This window comes from Dipodomys ordii, unplaced genomic scaffold, assembly GCF_000151885.1.
Source record: "Dipodomys ordii isolate 6190 unplaced genomic scaffold, Dord_2.0 Scaffold45, whole genome shotgun sequence".
NCBI lineage: Eukaryota > Metazoa > Chordata > Mammalia > Rodentia > Heteromyidae > Dipodomys > Dipodomys ordii.
Window position 1 is genome coordinate 5,218,143 of NW_012267261.1, and position 25,278 is coordinate 5,243,420.

A 25,278-nucleotide genomic window follows, 5' to 3' on the forward strand; every position below is an offset into this window, starting at 1 on the left:
GTCATTCTTTCTGATGGAGGCATAGAATTCCATTATGTATATATACCACATTTTCTTGATCCATTCATCTACTGAGGGGGCATCTGGGTTGGTTCCATATTTTAGCTATGGTAAATAATGCTGCAACCACTTTGGAAAGTAATATGGAGGTTCCTCAGAAAACTCCACATAGAGCTCCCCTATGACCCAGCAATCCCACTTTTGGGCATTTACCCAAATGATCACAAACAAGACCATACTAAAGCTAACTAAATAATTCTTCTTAAACTCAAAAGCATTGTTAACTCAAAAAGTACAAAAACACTATCCATAAAAAAAAAACTAAATGTCATCATGAAAAAGTCTTTGGAGAAGAGGAAGAAAAAAATCTACTGATAAGGAGAAAATTTCTACGAGTTTCACCCAGTAACAACTACACATCCTTCAATGAGTGAATGGCTCTGGAACCATTATTCAGCAATTTAAAAACTAAACATCATACACTCAACAACCTAGATCAGACAGAGAAGCTGATTTACGAAGCTCAAAAATTTCAAAAGTGATATACTTTATGTTTACCTGTATATAACAATGTTGAAATAATAAATTTATAGAGATAGAGAGCACATTAGTCATTACCAGTATGTAATACAAGTGCAAGTGGGAAAGAAAATGTAGCTATAAGAAGACAAAAATAAATGATTGTTATTATGATAGAAATATTTTGTATCTTGACTGTATCAGTATCACTATCCTGATGTAATGTTGTAGAATACTTTTGCAAAATATTACCAATGGGGAAAACTGGATAAGGTACAGAAGAGCTTGTATTATTTTTACAGTTGCATGTGAATATCTAATTACCTTTCCAAAGAAGGAAACAAAGGATAAATTAGTTAGACTAGGTTATTGCTAAGTGATTTCTATATCTGAAACTCCATGCTTTGAGGGTATTAAGAATCCATTTTAGTGACAAATGGCAGCAGTATTTTCAGTACATGAAGTTTCCAAGAAAGACAAGACCAAAATAAGGCATATTCTATACATTTACATCTACTTAGAGTCAGGAAAAATAGGGCAGAGAGGGGCAAGTTCCTCATACAAAATGGAGAATCCCTATTAGAAAGAAACAGGTTTGCCAGATGCTGGTGGCTGGTGCCTTGGTTCATGCCCGTTAGTCTTAGCTATTCAGAAGGCTTAGATCTGAGGATAGCAGTTCCAAGCCAGCTGAGCAGGATAATTGGTGAAACTCTTATCTCCAACTAACCACAATACATACATACATACATACATACATACATACACCGGAAGCTGTAGCTCAAGTGGTAGAGCACAACTTTTGAGCAAAAAGCTCAGGGACAGTGCCCAGGCCCTGAGTTCAAGCCCAGGACTAGCACCAGAAGAGAAAAGAAAAAAACTGCCTTCAACGCAGGCCATCATCGCTCATCAATGTACACTGACCTCTCCGACATTCTATGCAAATCCTTCCACTCCACCCAGTCCAGCTCCTTCCAACACAGCTAAGCCAGCACTGGAAGATGAAAACTTGGATAATCCTAACCAACTATGGCAATGGTGAATAGATTAAAATAATCAATAAAAATAGTTTAAAAAAATAATGGAGCTGGGAATGTGGCTTAGTGGTAGAGTGCTTGCCTAGCATGCATGAAGCCCTAGATTGGATTTCACAATACCACATAAACAGAAAAAGTCAGAAGTGGCACTGTGGCTCAAGTGGTAGAGTGTAGCCTTGAGTAAAAAGAGCTCAGGGACAGTACCGAGGCCCTCCTAGTTCAAGCCAGCCCCAGGACTGACAAATAATTAATAATAATAGTAATAATAATAATAATAATAGCAATGATGGAAACAGAAAAGATCAAGGATCAACAAAATTTTTGTTAAGTACCAGACAGAAGTATTTTTTCAGCATTATAGGACATATGGTCTCTTTTACACCTACTCAGCTTTGCAAAAAAAAATTATTTACAAAACAACTTGGGATCATATTTATTCATAGACGATGAGTTTCAGACATCAGACAAGGAGAAAAATAGGAACATCAATTGTTCCCAAATGTGGCGTTAGTACCTACCTAACAGAGTTGATGAAAACTTAATATGCAAACACTTAGCAATGGGCACAGAACCTAGTAAGTTGTCATCACCACCATGGTTATCATCATCATCATTATCATCATGATGTTATTCTTTTTACTAAGAAGGAATCCATCTTTTCTAACATCTAGATGGCATCATTGGTCTGGATCTTGGTAAGTAAGTGGCAATAGTTTCTACCTCATCCTTCCTGGCTGATACCCATTTGATCCTGAGTCTCTGTGGAGTTTAGAGGGAGAACCACACCAAATGAGAATGGAGTCTTTCTTTTCTAATATTGCCTGTGATTGTTATCTTGAAATAGTTGTACAAAGCAATGCCAGTTCCACATATTGGTTTGGGAGTACAAACTGCATCTTGATCCGTGTAACCCTGTTCATCATTCTCCCCCATCTCTCCCAGCCCCACCCATCCCCTCAATTTACCTGGTTCCATTTTCTCATACCTACCTAGAATATTATACCTACATTTGCTCACTCTTTCTCTTTCCACTTGTCGGTCCCTCTTCCTGTTGCCCATCTCCCCAACACAGTCAGACTATGTTCCAACTTCCTGGTCATCAGTTTGTTAAACTGCCTGTTTGTTGTTCTAAGGAGTTACATCATTGAAAGCCTCCCATGCAGGTATCATACTTTAGTTAATAGTTTGTGTATATACACATATGATCCCATATATGTTTAGTTACGTACGTATCTATTTCTAATTCAGACCTAACTTTCACGTAGGAGAGAAAACATATATCCTTTGTCTCTCTGAGCCTTCTTTAATTCATTTAACACAATTTTTTCCAGGTCCTGGATGGCTTCTTTAAACCATCATAGTAAGTATTTTTCTAAGGGCTTTTGAGGCAGATGTGAAAGAACTATGCCACATTAAAGGCAGCTAAAGAAACTGAGTACATTTAGACTGAAGGAAAGATACCTGGAGGCACGGAGATAAGGAACGTTTAAGAGCAATTTTTAAATACAGGAGGTGTGGAAATGAGAAAGACTGAAACTGATTTCTGACAGGTGGCCCCAGAAGGAAAAAGAAGTTGAACTAATGAATTGAAATTAATGGAACTCTGTCTCAACTCAACATAAGGAAGATTTTTTTTAATAGTCAGCACTATGTCTTAGAAGGACATGGTTTGTGTTATGGTAAAAGGTCTTCTCTGAGGGTATTTTAGCAAAGGTTGAATGGAGGAAGCAAGGGGCAGAAGAAGGTCATACGAACTCGGAGAAGTCTTCTGGCCTGAAACTCTATGATCTATGAAACAGATGAAGTAAAAATAAATCAATCATTTATTTCCCTAGATTCTAAACCTCTCTTTTTAACCTTTGTACTCACATGCCATTTCATATGATTCTGAAATAGAGATCTACCTAGCTGTTTTCATACATCATTTATCATTCATCCCAGAAATATATTTTTGTACTTACTATAATCAGACATGATTTTAAGGATTGGAGAATAAAAGAGTGAATAGTTGAACAATAAGTTACTACAAAATTAATCACAAACATATCATTTTGGAGCTGGATGCTACTAAGGAGGCTGAAATCTGAGGATTGGGATTTAAAATTAGATGAGGCAGAAAAAAAAATCTCCAATCCTCTTATCTTCAATTAACCAGCCAAAAAGTCTGGAAGTAAAAGAAGCATGGTTCAAGTGATAGAATGCCAGAGTTGACTGTAAAAAGCCAAATGGAATTGAAAGAGCCTGAGTTTGTGCTGAGAAGTTGGCTCAGTGGTAGAGCGCTTGCCTTGCATGCATGAGGCCCTGGGTTTGATTCCTAAGCACCACATAAGCAGAAGAAAGCCAGAAGTGGCACTGTGGCTCAAGTGGTAGAGCACTAGCCTTGACCTGAAGAGCTGAAGGACAGCACCCAGGCCCAGAGTTCAGGCCCCACGACTAACAAAAAAATAAATGAAAGAGCCTGAGTTCAAGCCCCATTACTGATACACACTCACACACACACACACACACACACACACACACACACACACAGAGTGTATCCTTTGGTAGTAACGAAATATTCTGTTTTTGTATTTTTCCTTTTGTATTTTTCAATTGGCCAATTCATTTGGACACTGGGTGTCCAACTTTTTAATGTTCTTAACATTAAAAATTAAGTTTTCTCCAGCACTGAGATCTTGAATAAAATTTCAGAAAGAGATTATTGAGTTTTTCTTCCCATAAACTTGAATCCCTCTTCCCTCCCCCCACACACTCACACTAAATCAAGCCTTTACTAAAGCACAAATACTGAAAGCTGTGACCACAGGGGACAGCGTTTGATACCAAAAATAATGGAAGTTGTAACTCCTAAGGTAGGAGCAGCAAAGGAAGGCTATCCAGGAAACTTCTGAAATGTAAAGCCCTGCACTTGGCTGCTAGAGTTCTATTCACCCCTGCAACATGCTCTATACGTCCAAACAGATCTTTTATATGATTATGATGCCTTTTGCATAGAAAATCTCTAAAAAGAAATTTAACAATTTTCTATCATGATTCCTTCTTAAAATTTCTCTAGTATGGTGAACAGAAAATTTGGCTTCTGGGCATCAATTCTCCATCCATTCATGGCAATTGAACCACTAATGAGAACATGAACCCAACCTGAGACGAGGTCTCCACTCTTGAGTGAGGAATTAAAAGCCTACACAGCCCTACAAATGTGCAGACCCTTAGAAGGATGTTGCTCAAGTAGTAGCATAGTAGCCTAGGAAAGGTGAGATCTAGAGTTCAAATCTTAGTACTACCAAAAGGAAAAGTTATGATATTATACAAAAAGAACAACTGGTTAATAACCAGCTTATCACAACAAAACCAAGATTTATATCCAGAAAGGTTTGCTGCAATATTAATCCCAAGGTCATAAATAGAAAACTCTACATATATAACAAAGGGCAATTATTAAATATTATTATACATCCACTAAAAGAATGCAAAATATTTTAATAACAGAGAAAACATAGATATGTAATGCTAGCAGGTGAAGACAACATAGAATTGTATGCAGTGTGGGTTAAATGTAATAAAAAGAAAAGTAGCACAAAAAGATGTGAGGATGATAGATACCTCAAACTAAATACTAATAATATTAGTCTTGAGTGGTGGTTATCAATTTCCATGATGTACACATTCCTAGCATTGAACATGTTTCATTTTTAAAATCAGAGAATTTTTTGTGCTAGTTCTGTGACTTGAACTCGGGGCCTGGGCATTGTCCCTGAGTTTTTTTTTCTCAAGGCCAGTTCTCTGCCACTTGAACCACAACACCACTTCTGGCTTTTTTGGCACTTCATCAGAGATAAGAGTCTCATGGACTTTCCTGCAGGAATCTGGCTTTAAACTGTGATCCTCAGATCTCCGCCTCTTGAGAAATTAGAATTAATCATGAACTACAGGGCACCTAGCAAAAATCAGAGAAATGTTTCTTGAAGGGCTCTTTTATAGATATCTAAAACACCAAATGAAGGCTTTTTATTTTTCTCAGGCAAAGACGCTTATTTTAGGTGACGGTGACCATTTTAAGCAGTTCAGACTAGTGCACCTTTTTATTGACTATTGAATTGGAAATTTTATTTCCTTATTTGTCATTGCTTTGTTTTGTTTTATTTTGTTTTGCTTCTTGGAAATGAACTACTCAACCTCATTTTTCTCACTCTGGGTAGTAGAGTCTACACCTCCCATTTTCTCCTGTCAAAAAGCATCCTTTAGTCTTCTGAGCTGACTCTTGATCCACCCTAAGAGTGGACATGAGACCACAAGCGTGGCTTCACCAAGGAGTGTGAACAGCCCAGCTCTTCCAGTCAGTTCTCATGAGGCTGAACACACATTTAGATAACACTACTGAAAGACAGGAATGGTGCCAGGGAATATATAATCTTAGATTTATCAGAAATTTGAGAATAAAAAGTAAAGCCAGGACTAATGAACCTTTTGCTGTCTTCTAGATCATTTTGTACCTGAAGATGGTACTATACTGGATTTTTCAACTGTGCTAACAATTATCTTTTATTTGAATCAGGTAATTGCAATGTGTGTAGCCATCAAAAATAAGAGAACAAAATTCACATCCTGAATCAAAAAATTTTTTTAAAAAGATCAAATAGGGAAGGGGTGACATTGTCCAAAAAGAAATGTACTCATTATGAAACAGTAACCCCTCTGCATATCACTTTTATAATAACAATTTAAAATTTAAAAATGAAAAAAGTAAATTTCTTGACAGCAGAAATGCTTCTGGTTTAGGCAAAAAGTGAAATATGACATAATGCCATTTAAACAAGTTCTTTTATAACTTAACATAGTAGGTACGCATACAAGATGAGGAGGCTTATGGGGGAAAAAAAGAACATAGAGGGCTGGGAAGGCTCAGTGGTAGAGTGCTTGCTTCGCATGCATGAGGTCCCGGGTTCGATTCCTCAGCACCACATAAACAAAAGAAAAGCCCAAAGTGAGGCTGTGGTAGAGCTAGGCTAGCCTTGAGCTGAAGAGCTGAGGGACAGCGCCAAGGCCCAGAGTTCAGGGCCCACGACCGACAAAAAAAAAAAAAAAAGAACATTGAAACTTCCAAGTTAATCTCACATATTCTTTTAATAGCCTGGGTTAACCAAATGGTAGGGATAATGATTAACATGTGTTCTACTTTGATTTTCAAACATCTTTTTTTAAAGGACCTTTGATTACAAAATGTCAAATGACACAAAGAACATCACATTCACCCTAAATACCAGAAGGGAAAAAAAGACAACCCACAAGGTCATAACTTTTTTGAGCCCATCAGATAGGTGATCAGGAAAAACAAATTCCAAAGAAGGGCAAATGTCTTCAAGAAGAGAAAGGATAAGATAATGTTTTCATTGTAGCACAAAATAATGGCTGCTATACAAACCATTTAGAAGAAATCTGTTTGAATTTCAACAAGTTCAATAAAGCCCTTTACAAAATATTACAAGTCTAAAATTTTCAGGCCTAGAGAATTCACATTCACTAAGAATTCCTTCCCCACAGGCACCACCTGTTTCTCATGAGAAAGACAACTGGACAGAAGTGGATCTGTGGAAGAGTTCCTTTGGACAAAATGGTATAAAGATGACTGACAAATGGTTCCAGAGACAGGTTCAACTTCTTCTCATTTCTCATTTCTCTGATCTCTTCTCTCTAGTAGTTTAGGTGCTAAGATGAGGCAGTCATTGCCATAGTTGAATTATTTTTCAAGAGGAAACTCTTTCAGTACACAAGTAAAAAAAAAAATCCACCAATGCTGGAAGAAGGATAGATGCAAAACATTCCACCAGTCATCAGCCTGAAATGAGAACTCTGCATGAGTATCCAGCCCAAGGAAATAGCTAAAGGGAGGGTAAGAAACTCCCCACACACACACAAACTAAAAGATGGTACAGAGAGGATGAGCAAGAATGTTAAAACTCTGTCCCAGCAGTCAAGACCCTAAGGGGCTAAGATCAGTCTGGAGTGGATAGCTTTCTCAAATCTAACTATAAGCCCACATGGAATAGCCAAACCAGACAACGACCTGTGGGGATCTGAGGAGCATAGAGACCACTTCTGTGATGCAGGTGGGTTCAAAACTAAAGGTAATCTGATCCCAGTGCTTCTGCTTCTGTTCCTTTCTGGACCTAAAAGATCAGAGACTTAGCTACACCTCTTTAGAAAATCAGGCCTTTTTATTTCACAAGCTCAAAATTACCTGTTTTTGATGCTTCTTAAATGCCAAATTTGACCAAATTATATATTTTCTTACTGCCTCCATTGTAAAAATTGGCATTAAAACCCCTGTTAAGTCAGGAAAGAAAAAATGTGTATTATATGCACAAAAATCTTTAATTCCCCTTAGAAGAAGCTCATCTAATGAATTCAATATACTATGGAATGTAAAGCATAAAATAAGATACAATCCCTACCAATAATAATTCACAATATATTGAGGGAGAAAAATAAACAAATGATTCTAATATATGACTCATAAATCTCAATGCCAGGAACTCACATGTAGACTAGATGAGGAAGACAGAAGTGTGACCTCTGGATTCCCTGGTGATAAATGAAAGCAATCAGATTTGAGATGAAGTGTGATGGTTGAACAGGACAGTGATGGCCAGGGATCAGGTTGAAGACATGTTCAAGGTTATGAACAAATGTAGGCAGGCTGAATGTGGCAACACACACAGATCATCTCAGCACTTGGAATGTTGAAGTATACAGATTAAAGTTCAAGATTAGATTGGGCTACATACTGTGAGCCTGTTGAGAGAGAGAAAGAGACAAAGAGACAGAGACAGACACAGAGACAGAGAGAATGAGAAAGAACATGTGCAAATGGAAAGAAGAAGGAAGGAAGGGAGGGAGGAAGGGAGGAAGGGAGGGAGGAAGGGAAAGAAGAAGGGAGGGAAGGAGGGAGAGAGGAAGAGAGGGAGGGAGGGAAGAAAAGGGACCAAAGCACATTTTATGTATGAATAAAAGAATAGCATAATGAAACCTACTAAAGCTTTTTTAAAGGCTAAGAATGATATGAAAGAGTAATAGAGGTAATGGAGGGGTGAATTTGAATACAGTAATTACATATATATAGAGAGAGAGAAGTTGTATAATGAAGCTCCTTTGTACAATTAATATATGTTAATTTTAAAGTTTTTAATATATTCTAAAAAGAGTAAGAAAGCAGATCACATTTACATGGTTAGAGAATGTGGAAATTAAACATTTGCCTCTTTGATTGGCTGAAGGACAAACCTACGCAGAATATTTAGTGTTTCCAAGTTGAAAGACAAAAATCTGTGCTACAAAAAAAATCAATCCTATTTTTCCATTTAAAATCATATAGAAGTAACTACTTTTTATATTTTTCAATCTGTCAAAACTTATATTTGCTTTGGAACTAGTCTCAAAACTTGGATCATTGCTTACAATATTATCTTTTACGTACTGAGTATGAGCCTTGAGTATAAAAGTCTCAACATTTTCTGGCCATAGGTCTCCCCAAAGCTAGTCAATTCTGGAAATGTACATACATCATACCAAGACAGAATGGGAGGAGAGTCCCAGCATGAGGAATGTTCACAATCCTCTGGAAAGCCTGGAGGACAATTTGGCCCCCTGCTTGTTCTTTTCCTGATGGGGCATTCAGGGCATAGTGTATTCCTTGTCCACCTTCAGCCTAGGGTTATACTGAGAGGGCTGCACGCTGAGTGGCCATTCTTCCACAGCTAGAATTTCAGGCAGTTTACCAAGGTTTATGTGACAGAAATCTGGATACAGCTGCAGGTCATTTAGGTGGGTGGTCCTGCTAGGGATATTCTTCATAATACCTTCCATTAGGAGTACTCCACAAAACTTTCCAACCTGAATCCAAAAAGGACTCTCCCTGGACATGTCAACAAATCGCCAGTTTTTCAGAGGGCCAAGTCCCTGTGCTCTGTCTTTCATAAGTATGAAGACTCTCTGAGGTTCCATGTTGATTAATGATGGATGGCTACTCTTCTTTCTCCCATTCGCCAGTATTTCACACAGCGTATATTTTGAGCTCTTCCTAACATAATGGCTCCCAATATGTTTTCATATATTTTGAGCTCTTCCTAACATAATGGCTCCCAATATGTTTTCCTCCCCTTCACTAAGAAAAACAAAACTTAAAGTACTTTTAAAAAAATCAACAGTACCACTGAAATTCAAGAGGAAATGTACTAAATACCTTGCTCATGTAACTGTAACCCCATGTACAGCATTTTTACAATATAAAACATACAAAAATATTACACAGTGATTTTATATACCTGTTTAAAGTAGAAGAGAGGTGACCATAATTTGAGTTAAGGTTATGAGAATAAATACCAGCAGAGTCAATATCACAATGTTCTCCAAACCCTTCGTGTGTTTCTTTCAATACATGCTGCTGATTTGTCCACCTCTGCAAGTAAAATAGCACATCTAGAATGTTACCCAAATGCCAGGTACTAGTGGTTTACTAAACCCCTGTAATCCTAGCTACTCAAGTGGCTGGTATCTGAGCCAGCTTGGACAGAGAAATCCAAGAGGCTTTTATGAGATGTGGCTCATGTGGTAGGGCACCAACCTTGAGCAGAAAACAAAGCAAGAATACAAGATCCTGAATTCAAGCCCCATTACTAGCACAAGAAAAAGAGAAGAAGAAATTTTCAAAAATAAATGGCAGGAAACCACTTTATCCATATCTGCTATGCACCTATCAAATCAACATGGGCATATAACTTAATGGTCCATGTCTTCTTTTCCATATTTATAAAGAGATGATCATTTTTATAGTTAGAGGGTGAAATGAACTAATATTACAAAGTCTTAATCCAAATTTGGCTCAGATCAGTATCAAAGTTTGCTATCACTATTTCTATGCCTGGTCCCAAGTTGCTCTTCCTTTTCCTAGAGGATTAAACTACATCAAGATTCTCCTCTCTTATTGAACAAACTGGAGATGTTAAAGACATCCTTAGTATAACTGCTCATGCTCATCCCCAACCTTTCTTTCTCACCCTACAATCTGTGGATTTTGAACTCTACTTAATTCTAACTTCTAAATATCTCTCAAATCATTTTTCTACTTACATGCTCCTTCACAAGAATGTTCTTTAGTTACAATTCTCTCCCCTGATCTATTTCAAACACATCTCCAAAGATCCTCCTTCTCTCAACCAACTTTACTTATCCCAAGCCTTTGGCCTAGAAACATGACCATACCAGTCTTGTTTCAAATATTCCTATGACTTTTATATTGTATCAGCCAGGCTGACATCTCAATCCTTCTGATTAAGTCTATCACCATAATCAAAGATTCAAATTTTGTAAGCCTAGAATGTTTTGTCTTATATATCTCCCAGTTTGGTTCTAGTATAGTTATTTCATGGACCAATGGATAATGTGAACACTTGTCAGTATATTTCACAAAGTCCTACACAATCTCACAGACACAGGAGGCAATACCATCTTTCCCCTTAAGTCTACTTTCATTGAATTGTTCTATCTTCTGTGCTCCCAAAGTTTTGTATGCAGGACTCCGACAGTGACACCCACTATGTCACATGTTCCTTTTCTTTCTTTTTTTTCACTCCTGATTTCCCCCCAGCAGGCACAGCATCATAAACATGTAACCTGTGCAGCCACACAGAGCCCTGCCCCACCATGGGATTCTACTCTTGATTTAATGCACTGTTAACATCACTCTAAACTTCTTAATAATTGTCAAACAAGGGTCATCTCATTTTCATTTTGCACTTGTCCCCACAAATAATGTACTTGCCCTTGCCCACTCAACTGTGAGATCCTTTAAAAAAAAAAAAAAAAGAAGCTGTTTGTTATTCACTAAAAATCGTCCTTGGGTAGCCCAGAGAACTCCTGGCACACAGTATACAGGTTTCTTAAATATTTATTGAGTTCATACATGAATGGGAGAAAGGATCAAATAAAATACCTCATAGAAAAGGTGTGCAAGGGAGTTAATTAACTCTGAAGAATAGGCTGTTTATACATGGGAGAGAAGGAAGCCAATTGACAGGTCTCTGGAATTATTGATCATTGCAAATAAATAACAAAATTGTCTCATCTTGTGCTTAAACTATGCAAGTCAGTTCCCTGCCCTCCTCAAAATATGAAAGCACAGGTTACTGGAGCACTCAATTACATTGTCAAATACCAGACTGTTTGTGCCGGGTACTGGGCTTTATTCAGAGGGTAATGGGAAATGGAAAGGGGCGAAGCCATCAAAAGGGGAAATCAAGCAATTGGTCCCTGTTCTCCAGAAGCAATTAAATCTCCCTCCTCCAGAGTTTATATCAAAGATGAGTTGACTTCATGGGAGTTCTACAGCAATGAATCAAGAATAAAGACATCAGACTTGGCCAGTGGCCCAGCTTCCTGAACACTTCAGCTGACAAAATGTCTCAGTCTGAACACAATTCCTCCACTATGAGATCTGTGGGTTCACTAGTTAATATTGGCGACCAACTCAGAGGTGCTCATGAAGCATAATAAATAAGTGGCTCCAAAGTGGGGGAGGGACTCCTGCTTGCCAGTGTCAGAGGAGGAAGATGAAAAGGACAACATCAGCTATCCAAATGGGCCACATAATTGGTAAGGACAAATGTCCCTCACTCATGCTGATGACACACTAGACTTTAATGTGGCAGAGACCACCTACCACCTTCAGCCACATTATCAACATGCCTGTGTTCAGCACTGTTATCTCTAGATTCTCCAACATAACCTTGAGGTTCAAAAAGAGTATCTTGCTTTTCCACATCACTAGTTTCTACTTATGTGATATTTAACATAACTATGGTAAGTATTTATCAGCATTTTACAAAACACAGTTTCACAGTGAGTCCCCTTTTCCCTTATGTGTACAAATACAATAAACATATCACATTTAGATCTCATGTGCCAGTACTAGGGCATGAACCCAGGACCTGATACCCTCACTTGGCTTTTATTTTTCAAAGCTGATGCTCTACCACTTGAGCCATACCTCCCCTTCTGGCTTTTTCCTGATTAATTGGAGATAAGAGTCTCTCAGTCTTCCTGAGAAGATCCTCACGTTTTAGCCTCCAAAATAGCTAGGATTACAAGTGTGAGCCACAAGCACCTTGCTAAAAACATACAATTACTAAATTAAATATTTAGCATAATACTAGCTGGTATAGCATAAGTAATACCATTAAGAGATACTAGTTTAAAAACGTAAATGGCTGGTGCCAATGGCTCATGCCTCAGCTACTCAAGTGGCTGAGATCTGAGGATTGTAATTGGAAGTGAGCCTGGGCAGGAAATTCGGTGAGACTTTAATCTCCAATAAAGTACCAAAAAGCTGAGTAGAGCTATGGCTCAACTGGTGGAGTGCTTGTCCTTGAGTGTTTTTCAAGCCCTAGGACCAGCACACACACAGAGAGAGACCAAAAAAGAAACAATGCCAGTGTGCCAATAAACAATTAAAATGTGTTCAACCTCAGATCCAGAGAATGCAAAAAGAATACAGCCATGGGGGCTGGGAAAGTGGTTCAGTGGTAGAGCGCTTGCCTTGCTTGCCTGAGGCCCTGGGTTCGATTCCTCAGCACCACATAAGCAAAAAGAAAAAAGCCAGAAGTGGCGCTGTGGTTCAAGTGGTAGAGCGCTAGCCTTGAGCTGAAGAGCTGAGGGACAGCGCCCAGGCCCAGAGTTCAGGCCCCACGACCGGACCCCCCCCCCAAAAAAAGAAAGAAAGAATACAGCCATGAAACATCATTTCCACACAATATAAGCCAATGTTAAAAAAGACTGATAATGTTCAGTGTGAGCAAATTTGGAGGAGAAAGTAAGAATTCTTTTAAAAAGATTGCTTCTCAGAGTAAACTGTTATAATCACAAACTCTTGGGGAGCAATTGGGCATTATATACTCATCTAAAGTCTAAGTATAACCAGGGGTAGATAACTCACACCTGTGAGTCTTGCTATTCAAGTGACTGAGATGTGAAGGATCAAAAACAAAAGTTCATAAAATTCTATCCCCAGTCAACCAGCAAAAAGCCAGGTTGATGGCATGGTTCAGGTGGTATAACACTAGACAAGCAAGCTCCAGGCCCTGAGTTCAAACACTATTACCACCCAACAAAAGAAAAGGTAAAGATACATATTCTCTTTTGAAGAAGCAATGCTATGCTGTGGGTCTTTATTCTAAGGAAATAATCTGACAAGTAAACACACACAATCAAAATAAAATTAAGAACAACATATATGTGCAACATATATGTACAACGCAGTTCACTAAATATAAGTTAAACAAAACATCAAACATAAGTTATGTGGTTCAGTAATTATCAAAAAGTAAAGATATCCAGCTTTAAAATAAAAAGACTATAGATGAACAATTCCATTTTTGTAAAAAAATAATTTTCTTTGTAAGGATGTGCATACATTTCTAAAGAACAGATTGTGATTGGTTGTCCTTTCATTTTACTATGATGCATGGTGTAAAAAATAGGTAATAAATTGTATTTGGGCAGGTATGTCAGAGGGAGGAGTAATGAGGCAATAGTGTATCCAAGGATGTAATGGTCAATATTTAACAACTGTCTCAAGTGGGACAGAATGAAAGTCTTCTTGCCATGCTTACAGATTTCTGTGACTTAGATACTAGAGACATTATTTGTTTAAAGCCACTCATGTGTTTTGACTGAATAAGGAGTTGGGGAAATATTTATATGTTTCATAGTATTTCCATGATTCAGAAACAAGTACAATTTTATGAGTATAAATAATATTAAAATGGAGTGCAACTGTATACATAAATTGGCATGTCAAATTGTAACCCCGGCACACCCATTTGAAGATAATCATGTTACAAATGTGGAGTGATAGATAACTAGAATGTGGGATTAAGGATGCATTTTTGTAAGTCTGGAAGAACAGTTATCAATAGATAGCAGTGATTGCATCCATGTATAAACTTAAGACACGTATTTCCTTCATTCTTTAGACACTTACTTTCACTTCAATATTTTTACAATAAACTTATGTTACCTTAGTAACTAGAAAAGTGTACTCATTATCTTGCTCATGTAACTGTAACCCTTGTGTACACAGTATTTTCACAATAAAAAACTTATCAAAAAGAGAAAAAATCAAGTATTTTCTCTCTTCTTGGCTAAAGTCTACATAGTTAAAAAATCAGAAGATATTACTTTTAAGATAAGACTCACTGGAACAAAGCACTTCTCCAGAAAGCTTCTGATTTCATTAGTGTGACCAATGTTTATGTCAATTAAATATTTGTTCAGTCTGGGTATGATGAAATCAATGCTAATCTTTTTATGGCCTTTCAAAATAGAAATATGCCACATAAGGATTCAAAAGAATGTGAGTTCTCAGGCAATGTGCTTTACAAAGGAATTGAATCTCAAGGTAGTTGTTTTCCCAAAATGAACATTATAAACCAGGCACAAGAACTCAGTACCTCTCCATTTATAAATAATCTTGGTAGAGAACAAAATCATATATTACCCTGCTGCTGTTTAATAAGAAGAAATTACTTCAATTTGTGGGGTACTATTCATTTCATTGGTTAATGGTGTCAGGCCTGGCTCCTACTTTTGTTCACACACACACACACACACACACACACACACACACACACACGTGCGGGTCTCCAAAATTATTCATTCTCAAAACACTTTTGCACAGATGCTCTCACTTGATCCTCTTAAGAACCCTGTGAGACAGGTAAGGTCAGAAGGAAAACTTCTACTTTGCAGATCAATGGGGTTACAACCAGAGCAAGTGAGAGCCAAGACTCTAGTCAGTCACATGTCCTCTGGAAGACTTCTAGTAGCAGCCTCTGGGTGAACATTCTCTGAAGGCCACTTCATCTCTACCCTTCATTGTCTTTTTAACAAGTTCTTTCTTCCTTTGGCTCTGGTCTCCTTTTCACTTAGCAATAGTACTCTCAAGTCAGCAAGTGATACTCTTTAGTTTCTTGTAGTCTATGAAAGAAGATTCTATTATTCTATAATAGAAGATAATCCAAGTCATTACTAGGCCAGGGAACATTTTTTGTTCTTCTGTAACAGAAAAACTAAAGCCCAGAAAGTTATTTTGTGTTGGATCTTTAAGTCATTTCTATCATGTAAGAAATTAATTGTGCAAATATTGAATCTCAGAATACTTATAAAGCAAGGAAGGTTTTGATGTGGTACAGTTCTAGACAGTTATGGCTTGAAAAAAGGGATTCATTTAGGATTCAGAGAAGACAGACTAACTCAAAAAGGCAAATGATATGTCATAGAAGGTGAGCCCCTCAGTCTTGTTTTCTCAGGGGAGGACAAGGATTCTGTACAGTATCTGTGGAAAGAACTAACAAGATACCAGTGAGATAAGTTCATAATCAAAGACCCAGAGCTACACACTTTCATCTATGTGGTGTTCCAACTGTTGGACTTCTTGACTGATGCAGACTTAAATGCACCAAGAGTGTGCAATCAATTCTGTCATCCCTAAAATGAAAATCGATCACAACTACATCAGTAACTGGCCAAGAAAATACTTGGTCACTTGAAACTCAAAATAAAAATATGCAGGATGTGTGTAAGCTGTCTTGTTACATTGTGAAGTTCAACATTACGGGTGAAGGATGAGAGACTGAGAGAGAAGAGACATGGCGTCAGGCGCAGCACCAGGAAGGTGGCCAGGTTTCTGTGGGTAGAACAGGAGGGGAGCTAAGAGTGCATACTAATTAATGCTGTACCTCTACTTACACTACTGGCCAAATGACTTCTCACCAGAAAACACAGTGTCCCTTCCACCGCAAAGGCTCTCCAAGCAGGCCTGCAGCTGCATACAAAACTAGGCTGATGCTCTGATTGATACCTTTAGTGGTGCTGTTAGAAAGAACTATTAACAACCCAGCTTTGCTAGGCTACAGAAGAAGTAGTTTCCCTAGAACTACAAATATCTTCTGGAAAACAGATGATTTGTAATGACATTTCAAAGACATACTGTAAAAGAGTAGAAATGAATAGCGAGGAAAAGAGTGTGTATGCTTTAAATGAGTAAGGGAGAACTTGAACTTAGAAGGAACTCCCATCTTTGGGTGATGGGTTCAAAGACAGGACATAAATTTTTATTGTAATATTTGAAGTAGTGAAAAACATTTCTCCCAAGATAACCCTCCAGATAAATAAGAATGATGACCGACACAGGTTCCAAAAGTCTTCTGGTGGTGTTTGTACAAGGCCTTGAAGGCAAATTTCACTTGATAGTCAAATTCAAATACAGTCCAAGATATGGTTAAGAGAGCCATATGAATTAAGGTACTTATTATTTCTTTATAATTTTTTTCAGCTTTGATAGAGGAAGGGATCTACTCTTGAAGGTCCAAAAAATGTTGTTGCTATAGGAACAAGTAAGCAGATTAGACTTGAAAGACCAGTTTTAGAACAAAGAATTTAATAGTCAGGACTCAAGCAATTAACCAAGAAAACATTTTAAGTAAACATCTTTTGGGTTTGTTATTTATATATTAACTCCAGGAAGATAAAATGCTATTATAGAATGAGAACGTCACATTTTAACATTTTAATTATGTCATTACTGACATAAAAGACTATGCTTATACAATTAGCAAAAAGGCCTTATTAAACACAAACACACATCTCTAACTCTCTGCTGATTACATTGTAATTGAGAAATATCACTTTAAATTTAGCAAGACCAAAGAGTTGTCTTTGATTTTTTTTTCCTGCACTTCCCAAGATGGGAACACATTTAAAATAAAAGAAACAACAAACAACAGAAAAGTTTTCTGTAACCCACTTCCATAAGTAAGGCACTACCAAGAAAATTGTGGAAGCAAGAAGAAATGTGTGTAGGATGATAATTGTTAATATTTTATGTGTCTTCCCTGTCCAACAGTCTTGGCAAACAAGATCTGCGGGAAGAGAAGGTCAAAGACTCAGTCTCAAAGTTTTTTCACTATTGATGTTCTGTACTCTATCAGGGAATTCTCTGCTCCTCCCATCTGAGACTGCTAAAATGACTAGACGTTTTGAAAAGAACTTTCTATACTGATGAGGCTCAAAAATGAATTATTGAGTGGCATTGTGCTTCTCTCCCTTTTGATTTTAAGAACAAAACAATCTTGATAACATGAATACAATGTTTTCACTCTAGCAAATCTCTCCTGTCAGAAGTTACATTTACAGGACAGAGGCATTTGGTGGCCATTACCATCTCATGTAATTCCAGAATCAAAATGGGAAGAAGAGAGTATGAGTAAATGTGTGTGAGTGTGTGTGTGTGTGTGTGTGTGTGTGTGTGTGTGCTCACACTAGGGAAAGGGATGAAAAGAGAAAAAAGTGTCTAGAGTCTTACCATCTCATTCTCTTCTCCTTCATTGAGCAAAGCATGCTGGCCTTTCTCAAAGTGGTCCCCCATCAAAAAGTTAGTTCACGTCTCCTGCCTGACCCTGTTGAGCAGACACTTCCAGGACCAACTCGCCGAGCCACCTCTGCACCCGGACTGGCTGAAAGAGTTAATGACCCTCCAGGTTATACAACTCCTTCCTTGAGCACACACCTTCTCTCAGCAAATGACAATACTTAGCCAAGCGAACTCCTCCCACGAACCCAGGAGGAATTTCTGGCTGCTCCTTGCCTGCTGCATTCTCCCAGAGCAGCTGTCTCAAAGCAGGCTGCTCCCATGCCGATGTTTTTGTACCCAACTTACAGGGAAAGAACTCATTGCCTGCCCAGTGCCTGGCAGCATCAGACATCTGACTGCAAATCCAACAGGACAATGGAGAGTTGGCAGGATCCTTCAGAGAAGCGGGCACAAGAACTCCTAGGTCACTTGCCTTATTCTCAGAAGCTGAGGAACTGGGGGGTGGGGGAGGCTAACAGAGCTGCAGATTTAGTTTGCTTAATGAAAACTTCAGTCCATAGATTTTTAATAGTACCTTCATTCATTATGCCTACAAAAGGTCGCAATTGTCACTAATCTCCTTCAAAAGGAGATTTCTTTGTGCATGCAAAAAATTCTTTATAAATGTGCACATGGAATTGTTTGCTTTTTTGAAATACACAATAAAAAAGAGTAAAGGTAAGGCTGGGGAAGATGGCTTGCCTTGCATGCAGGAAGCCCTGGGTTCGATTCCTCAGCACCACATGAGCAAAAAGGGCCAGAAGTGGTGCTGTGGCTCAAGTGGTAGAGCGCTAGCCTTGAGCTGACGAGCTGAGGGACAGAGCCCAGGCCCAGAGTTCAGGCCTCATGACCAACAAGAAAAAAAAAAAGAGTAAAGGTATAATCAAATTATTCTAAATAGTCTGCTTCCACTCAAATATTAGTGGTTAAACTTATACAGATGACTAGAAATAAAATATTCAAATAATTCTATAATGACTTGTTTTTGTATTCATTCACAATTTATTCACAAACTGTTTTTTGAGGACAAAGACTGCAAAAATCATCAAGTTATATTTTCTATTGATGTAGGAATTCAAACACATAAACAAGTATGACAGAAGGGAGAGCGGTTTGTTTTATTCTGCGAGTTGGAACATATGCCTAGGATAGCTATCAGAAGTCCAAATATGGTAGAGAGCTGCTACCCTACCTTGTCTACGTAAAAAGCCTGGATGCACCTGTTCGGCCACAGAGGTTTGCAGTATGGCCTTGTAACTCAGGAGCTAACCTTTCTGGTGACACCTGGCAGGAATGTTAAAGGAATGGAATGAGAGACTTGTAAAAGCAGGTTGTACAGTGCTCTGACCAAGAGCCATTGGTATTATTAGGTAGACTAGATGTCCAATTTGGGAGTCGGTTATAGGTCCAAATTTGGAGGGCCTGTGTCCAAACTGGAACTTTACTAGACAATAGATATGGGACTATTAGTTATGGACAAGTGACTCCATAAACTTCTATAATTCCCACATGAAATGAAAATGATGACAACAGAACCTCCCTCCCCAAACTGGGTTTTGAGATACTGAGCACCTGGGAAGTGAGAGGTGCCCAATAAAGGTAATCGTTTTCAGTTTCACTGTTTTCACACACCATCTTTCAGATTGAGTACAGCTATTAGCACTGATAATTACAACCTAACACAGGAAACCTAAAAAACAGAAACAAATTGTGCATGTGCGTATGTGTGTGTTTCTATGTGTGAACCTTGAGCAAATGGTAAAGTATAAATAAGATAAGAATAAAAATATAACAAACTTGCAGTATAGTTTACCATAGCCAAGTTATATAAATAGCCATATTCCATACAATAAGCTATATATATACATATAAAAGTAATATATATAAAATATATGTGTATATGTTACTTATATGTATATATATATTGCTTATATTACTTATACATATATGTATGGGTGTACACATATATGTTATATAAATACATTATATATTAAGTATATAAATTATAAGTAAGAAACTGTAACATATAGTAAATATATTAAAAGCCAAGCACCGGTGGCTCATGCCTGTAATCCTAGCTACTCAGGAGGCTGAGATCTGAGGATCGCGGTTCAAAGCCAACCCGGGGAAGGAAAGTCCGTGAAACTCTCATCTCCAATAAACACTCAGAAAACCGGAAGTGGCGCTGTAGCTCAAGTGGTAGAGTGCTAGCCTTGAGCTGAAGAGCTGAGGGACAGCGCCCAGGCCCAGAGTTCAAGTCCCACAACCAGACCCGCCCCCCCCAAAAAAAAGCTGTTTTTGCGGGGGCAGGGGGGAGGCTGGGAAGAGATGTGAAGGGTAAACAAAGGAGGAGGTTGCAATGCTTGATAAGAAATGTACTGATTATCTTGCCCATGTAATTGTAACCCCTCTGTACAGTATGTTCACAATAAAAAAAAAAACAAAGAAACAAAGAAAAAAAAGATTTTCTATTTTATTTATTTATTTTCTGTGCTAGCACTGGGACTTGAACTCTGGATCTCTGTGCTCTCACTTGGCTTTTCTGTCCAAGGCTAGTGCTCTACCTACTCCAGCTTTTTGCTAGTTTGTGGGAGATAGACATCTCCCAGACTTTTGACCCAAACTAGCGAGGATTTCTAAAATTCCCAAAAGCTACCAGCACAATTTAACCAAATAATCTAAATAAAATTAACACTGGATCAAAAAGTGAAAATACGAAGATTATGAAGTTTCCTTGTAAAGGTGATGCAAGAATTGGTGGTGGCTTAGCAACTTTGTGACTATATTAAGACTCATTGAAATGTATATCATGTAATCTATGGAAATAAAGTTCTTTTTATTTTAAAATTATACCTAAAAAATTGAACATTTTACAATCATTGCCGGCAGCCATTTAGTACATTTAACAGAAGGGGAAAAAAATAAAGCCAGATTTCAAACTTCATTTCAACATATGAATGTTAGTGTGAGACAGCAGCTTGTCCTTCTGTCAGGAACTGGTGACACTGCTACTCTTTCCTTCTGGCTGGGTTCCTGTGTACACTTGGCAGCTCGTGCACCATGCCCCACTGTGGGGTCAAGATGAGTAACTGTTTAGGAGCTGGAGGAGAAATTGCACCTAATCTTACCCAAGCAGATGAATCTGGTTATGCTGTTCACACTATATAAGACTAACATAAGCAGGACACTACTTCCCTGTGATTATCAACAGCTTTTGCAAGAAACAAGGATCCATGGAAAAATGAGAACCCATGGAAATGAGGACTCTGAAGTAGGGAAGGCATTTCTCCAGAGGTTCTGAAGCACACAGCTAACCTCGATCTATAGTAGCTGACTTGTGTGCCCAGCTTGCTCTCACTCAACTGCTTCTCTACAAACAGAAGCCCATGTAGACATGGGTGTGAATGACAGTAAGGCTAAAATGCTAACGCATTTTATACCCACAAATGCCAGGCATAGCTAAGAGCAAACTTCACACTCAGTACTCTGATGGCCATTTCCATAAAGCTGGCAGAAACACAGAGAAAGATAAAAGAGTAACTTATCAATGATCACCAAGTGACAAAGTGAATACTTGGACCCAAGCAATGTGGCTCTCTCATTCTACGTTCCTACTTAACTAGACCAAGTCCATTTGTACACATTTATTAAGTATATCCAAAGTGCTCTGTAGGAAATTTGACACTTTAGTGACCAGGAGAGCCTCTTTGTGAAGGAAGTTTTTGAGAAGAATCTTGAAAATAGACAGCAAAGGGCTTAGTAGATAAGATTCAGGATATTTTCTAGATCTTTCTCCAATCTAAATGTAGTTAAAACATTAAAATATAAATATATGAAATGGCTGACTGCTATAGCTATAAAATATTCATTTACATTTTTGAGGGTTAATTTTTAAATGAAAATATGAATTGTATTCTCATAAAATTATAAAGTATATGAGTCAAGGAATCTTAGAATATTCACAAAATTTCCAAACTTATATGATTATTTTTCATCTCCCCTTCAAAGAAACTTTATAGGTCATGTGCCAGTGGCTCATGTCTGTAATCCTAGCTACTCAGGAGACTGAGATCTGAAGATTGCACTTCAAAGCTAAATCTAGGCATGAGTTATCCACCAAAAAGCTGGAAGTGGAGCTGTGGTCATTCAAGTGGTAGAGCACCAGCCTTGAACAAAAAAGCTCAGAGACAGCACCCTTGCCTTGAGTTCAAGACCCAGGACCAGCACACACACACAAAGAAACTTTATCATAATGTCTTGTACATCTCATCATTACAATGGGTCAACCTGTATCCTTATTTTAGCATTTTGTTATTTTTCCTTCCCCTCCCCAAATTAGAAAAATGTATATGCAAGGCAAGTGCTCTACCACTGAGCCACCTTCCCAGCCCATTAAAAACAACAGCAAGAAAGATAAAACCTCTTGTGTCCCTACTTGGGGTTCATTTCACTTAGCATCATCTTATATGGTCATATGTACATAGCTTTTGACCTTTTCTGCTTGTCCTAGACACTATGTTGAAAATGAATTTTACAGCTTGGGTGGGGAGCCATGGGAAGGGAGGACTTGGGGGAAGTGGGGAGGGAAGGGAGGGTAGGGAAAAACAAAGGAAGGGGTAACAATATTCAATAGGAAACATTCTCATTACCTTACTCATGCAACTGTAACCCCTCTGCACAGTATCTTTACAATCAAAAATATATTTTTAATAAAAAGAAAAAAGAAACTTTATAATTCCCATGGGTTTTTGTTGTTGTTCTTGTTGTTTTATTTTTTTCTGGTCCTGGAGCTTGAACTCTGGGCCTGGGCACTGTCCCTGAGCTCTCTTTGCTCAAGGATAGTACTCCACCACTTGAGCCACAGTGCCACTTCTGGCTTTTTCTGAATAGTTCATTGGAGATAAGAGTCTCACGGCTTTCCTGCTGGGGCTGGCTTCATACCATAATTCTCAGATCTCAGCCTCCTGAATTGCTAGGATTACAGGCACCCAGCAAATCTCATGGTTTGACCTGCCAGTAAAATGTTAACATTATTTTTATTAGTTGATTAAATTGTGCTTATAATTTTTGGAAACCCCAAGAACCACACACACAGACCTCACCACACATACACAATTAACATTATAGTGAATTTGCTTAGTAATGCTTTTATGTTTATCTTATTTATTCTCTAACACACACACACACACACACACTCCCCATGAAGGTAAAATCTACTACCTTTATTGAGGACCTCCCATTTCCTAAGCTCCATTTCTCAAAATCTTTCAGGGGGAAGGCTCTGTTGTTATTAGCTTTATTTTACATGGGAATGGGTTGAAGTTTATTGAGCTTATATAACTTGCTATATACCAAGATGCATAGCTACCACTTAGTAAAGCCCAAATTTGAACCCAAGACCTCTAAATTTGGAGCTGATGTCCTTAACCACTCTACTTTGCCATCTGCTGCTAAATTACAACATACATGAAATGGTTTGATGAAGAGACTCAGAAAGAGAATGAGGCCATGAGAAAGACAAAGAGGAAGCCATGGGAGGGAGAGACCTGGATCTTGTTCAGAGTCAGACTTTCACCTCTGCTGCAGGCAGGGGCCATGAGAAGAGGGAGAAAAGGGGTGAGGGATACACAAGAAATATAGGTCAAGGCCATTTTATGAGGCTTTGAGTGCCAAGCTAAGTCTGGTCTTAAAGCAATAAGTGATGAGGATATAAATATGCTTTCCTAATCAGTCTGTGCTTTCATATTACATGTGTCCTTGCATACCCAGATTCTAAAATGACTCAGTCCTTCTGTGTAATACAGAATACAGAAAGGCATTTTCCTCGAGCCTGAGTAAATATGCTTTCTAGTTCCCTTTGGAACATTACTTGGAAATAGTTCTCTCAATCAGCTTCTCAGCTTCCTTAATTTTGGCTGCTCAGTATTTCTATTCTGTGTCATATGTGCCTCGTAGGACATGTATGGCACATTGAGAAGAGAAGATGTAGATTTGGTGTGATCTGAATTCTAATCCTGACATCTTGCTGACAGATTCCATTCAGTTAACCTTCTTTTGATTAACTTCAGTTTGTTAAGATTTGCATTAGAGGGACTGGGAAGGTGGCTCAGTGGTAGAGCGCTTGCCTTGCATGCCTGAGGCCCTGGGTTCAATTCCTCAGCACCACATAAGCAAAAAGAAAAAAAGCCGGAAGTGGCACTGTGGCTCAAGTGGTAGAGCGCTAGCCTTGAGCTGAAGAGCTGAGGGACAGTGCCCAGGCCCAGAGTTCAGGCCCCACGACCGGACCCCACCCCCCCAAAAAAAAGGTTTGCGTTAGATGAATAGAGCTTCTTAAAGAATAACCAGAAAAAATGTCACAATGAATCTCATTGTTTTGTACAATTAAAATATACTAATAATAATTAGAAAAAAGACATAGAAGAGTTAAGTCTAGAGTAGAAGGTAAGAACAATATCAAAACATAGTTTGTGTGTGTGTGTGTGTGTGTGTGTGTGTGTGTGTGTGTGTGTGTGTGCCAGTCCTAGGACTTGAACTCGAGGTCTAGGCACTGTCCCTGAGCTTTTTTGCCCAAGTCTAGTATTGTATAACTTGAGCCACAGATCCACATCCAGCTTTCTGGTGGTTAATTGGAGATAAGTCTCATAGACTTTCCTGTCTAGGCTAGCTTTGAAACCGTGATTCTCAGATCTCAGCCTCTGAGTATCTAGAATTACAGATATGAGCCACTGGCACCGGGCCAAAATCTAAATTTTAAAACATATTCAAGGTTCATGGGAATATCAGAGAAAATTCAAGAAGGGAGGTAGGCTAAGAGACTTTGGGACAGTAGGAAGTTACGACTATGCTTATCTAGATAAAGAAAAAGAGTAAGACCATACTGACCAATGAGACTGAAAATAAAGGCACACAAGCCCATCTGGAGACAATGAATTGGATATATACAATGATCGTTTCGATTTGGCAGGAATGTCCAAGAAGGAAAGTTGTTCCACTGGAATAACGAGCAACTACTCTGCAGACCTGGGAACTCTTGCTTTCTTTTATACCAGTGTATGTCTACCAGTCTGGGAAGCTCTCCGCCTCTGGGTGTCTATACTGCGTGTTAATAGAAATAATGGTAGTACTGGTTCCTCTGCCCGAGATGTGAAGATGCTAGGATTTCACTCACCTAACCTATTTAGATAGTGTGAAGATAAGTAGTAATAATGTTTCATCATGTATTAATTTCCATCTATTATCTAGGAACTCCACCGCATTTTACAA

The 25,278-nt window shown here is 38.4% G+C and overlaps 1 protein-coding gene across 1 annotated transcript in view; it reads right to left on the bottom strand.

The window, feature by feature from the left end:
- The window catches only part of Atp13a4 (ATPase type 13A4), a 129,649-nt gene extending 111,619 nt beyond the window's left edge, over nucleotides 1-18,030 (bottom strand). The window contains exon 1 of the mRNA XM_013019382.1: nucleotides 17,968-18,030. Within this exon, the coding sequence (XP_012874836.1) occupies nucleotides 17,968-18,030 (63 nt within the window). The remainder of the gene's footprint in view (nucleotides 1-17,967) is intronic.
- Nucleotides 18,031-25,278: the final 7,248 nt, after the last annotated feature.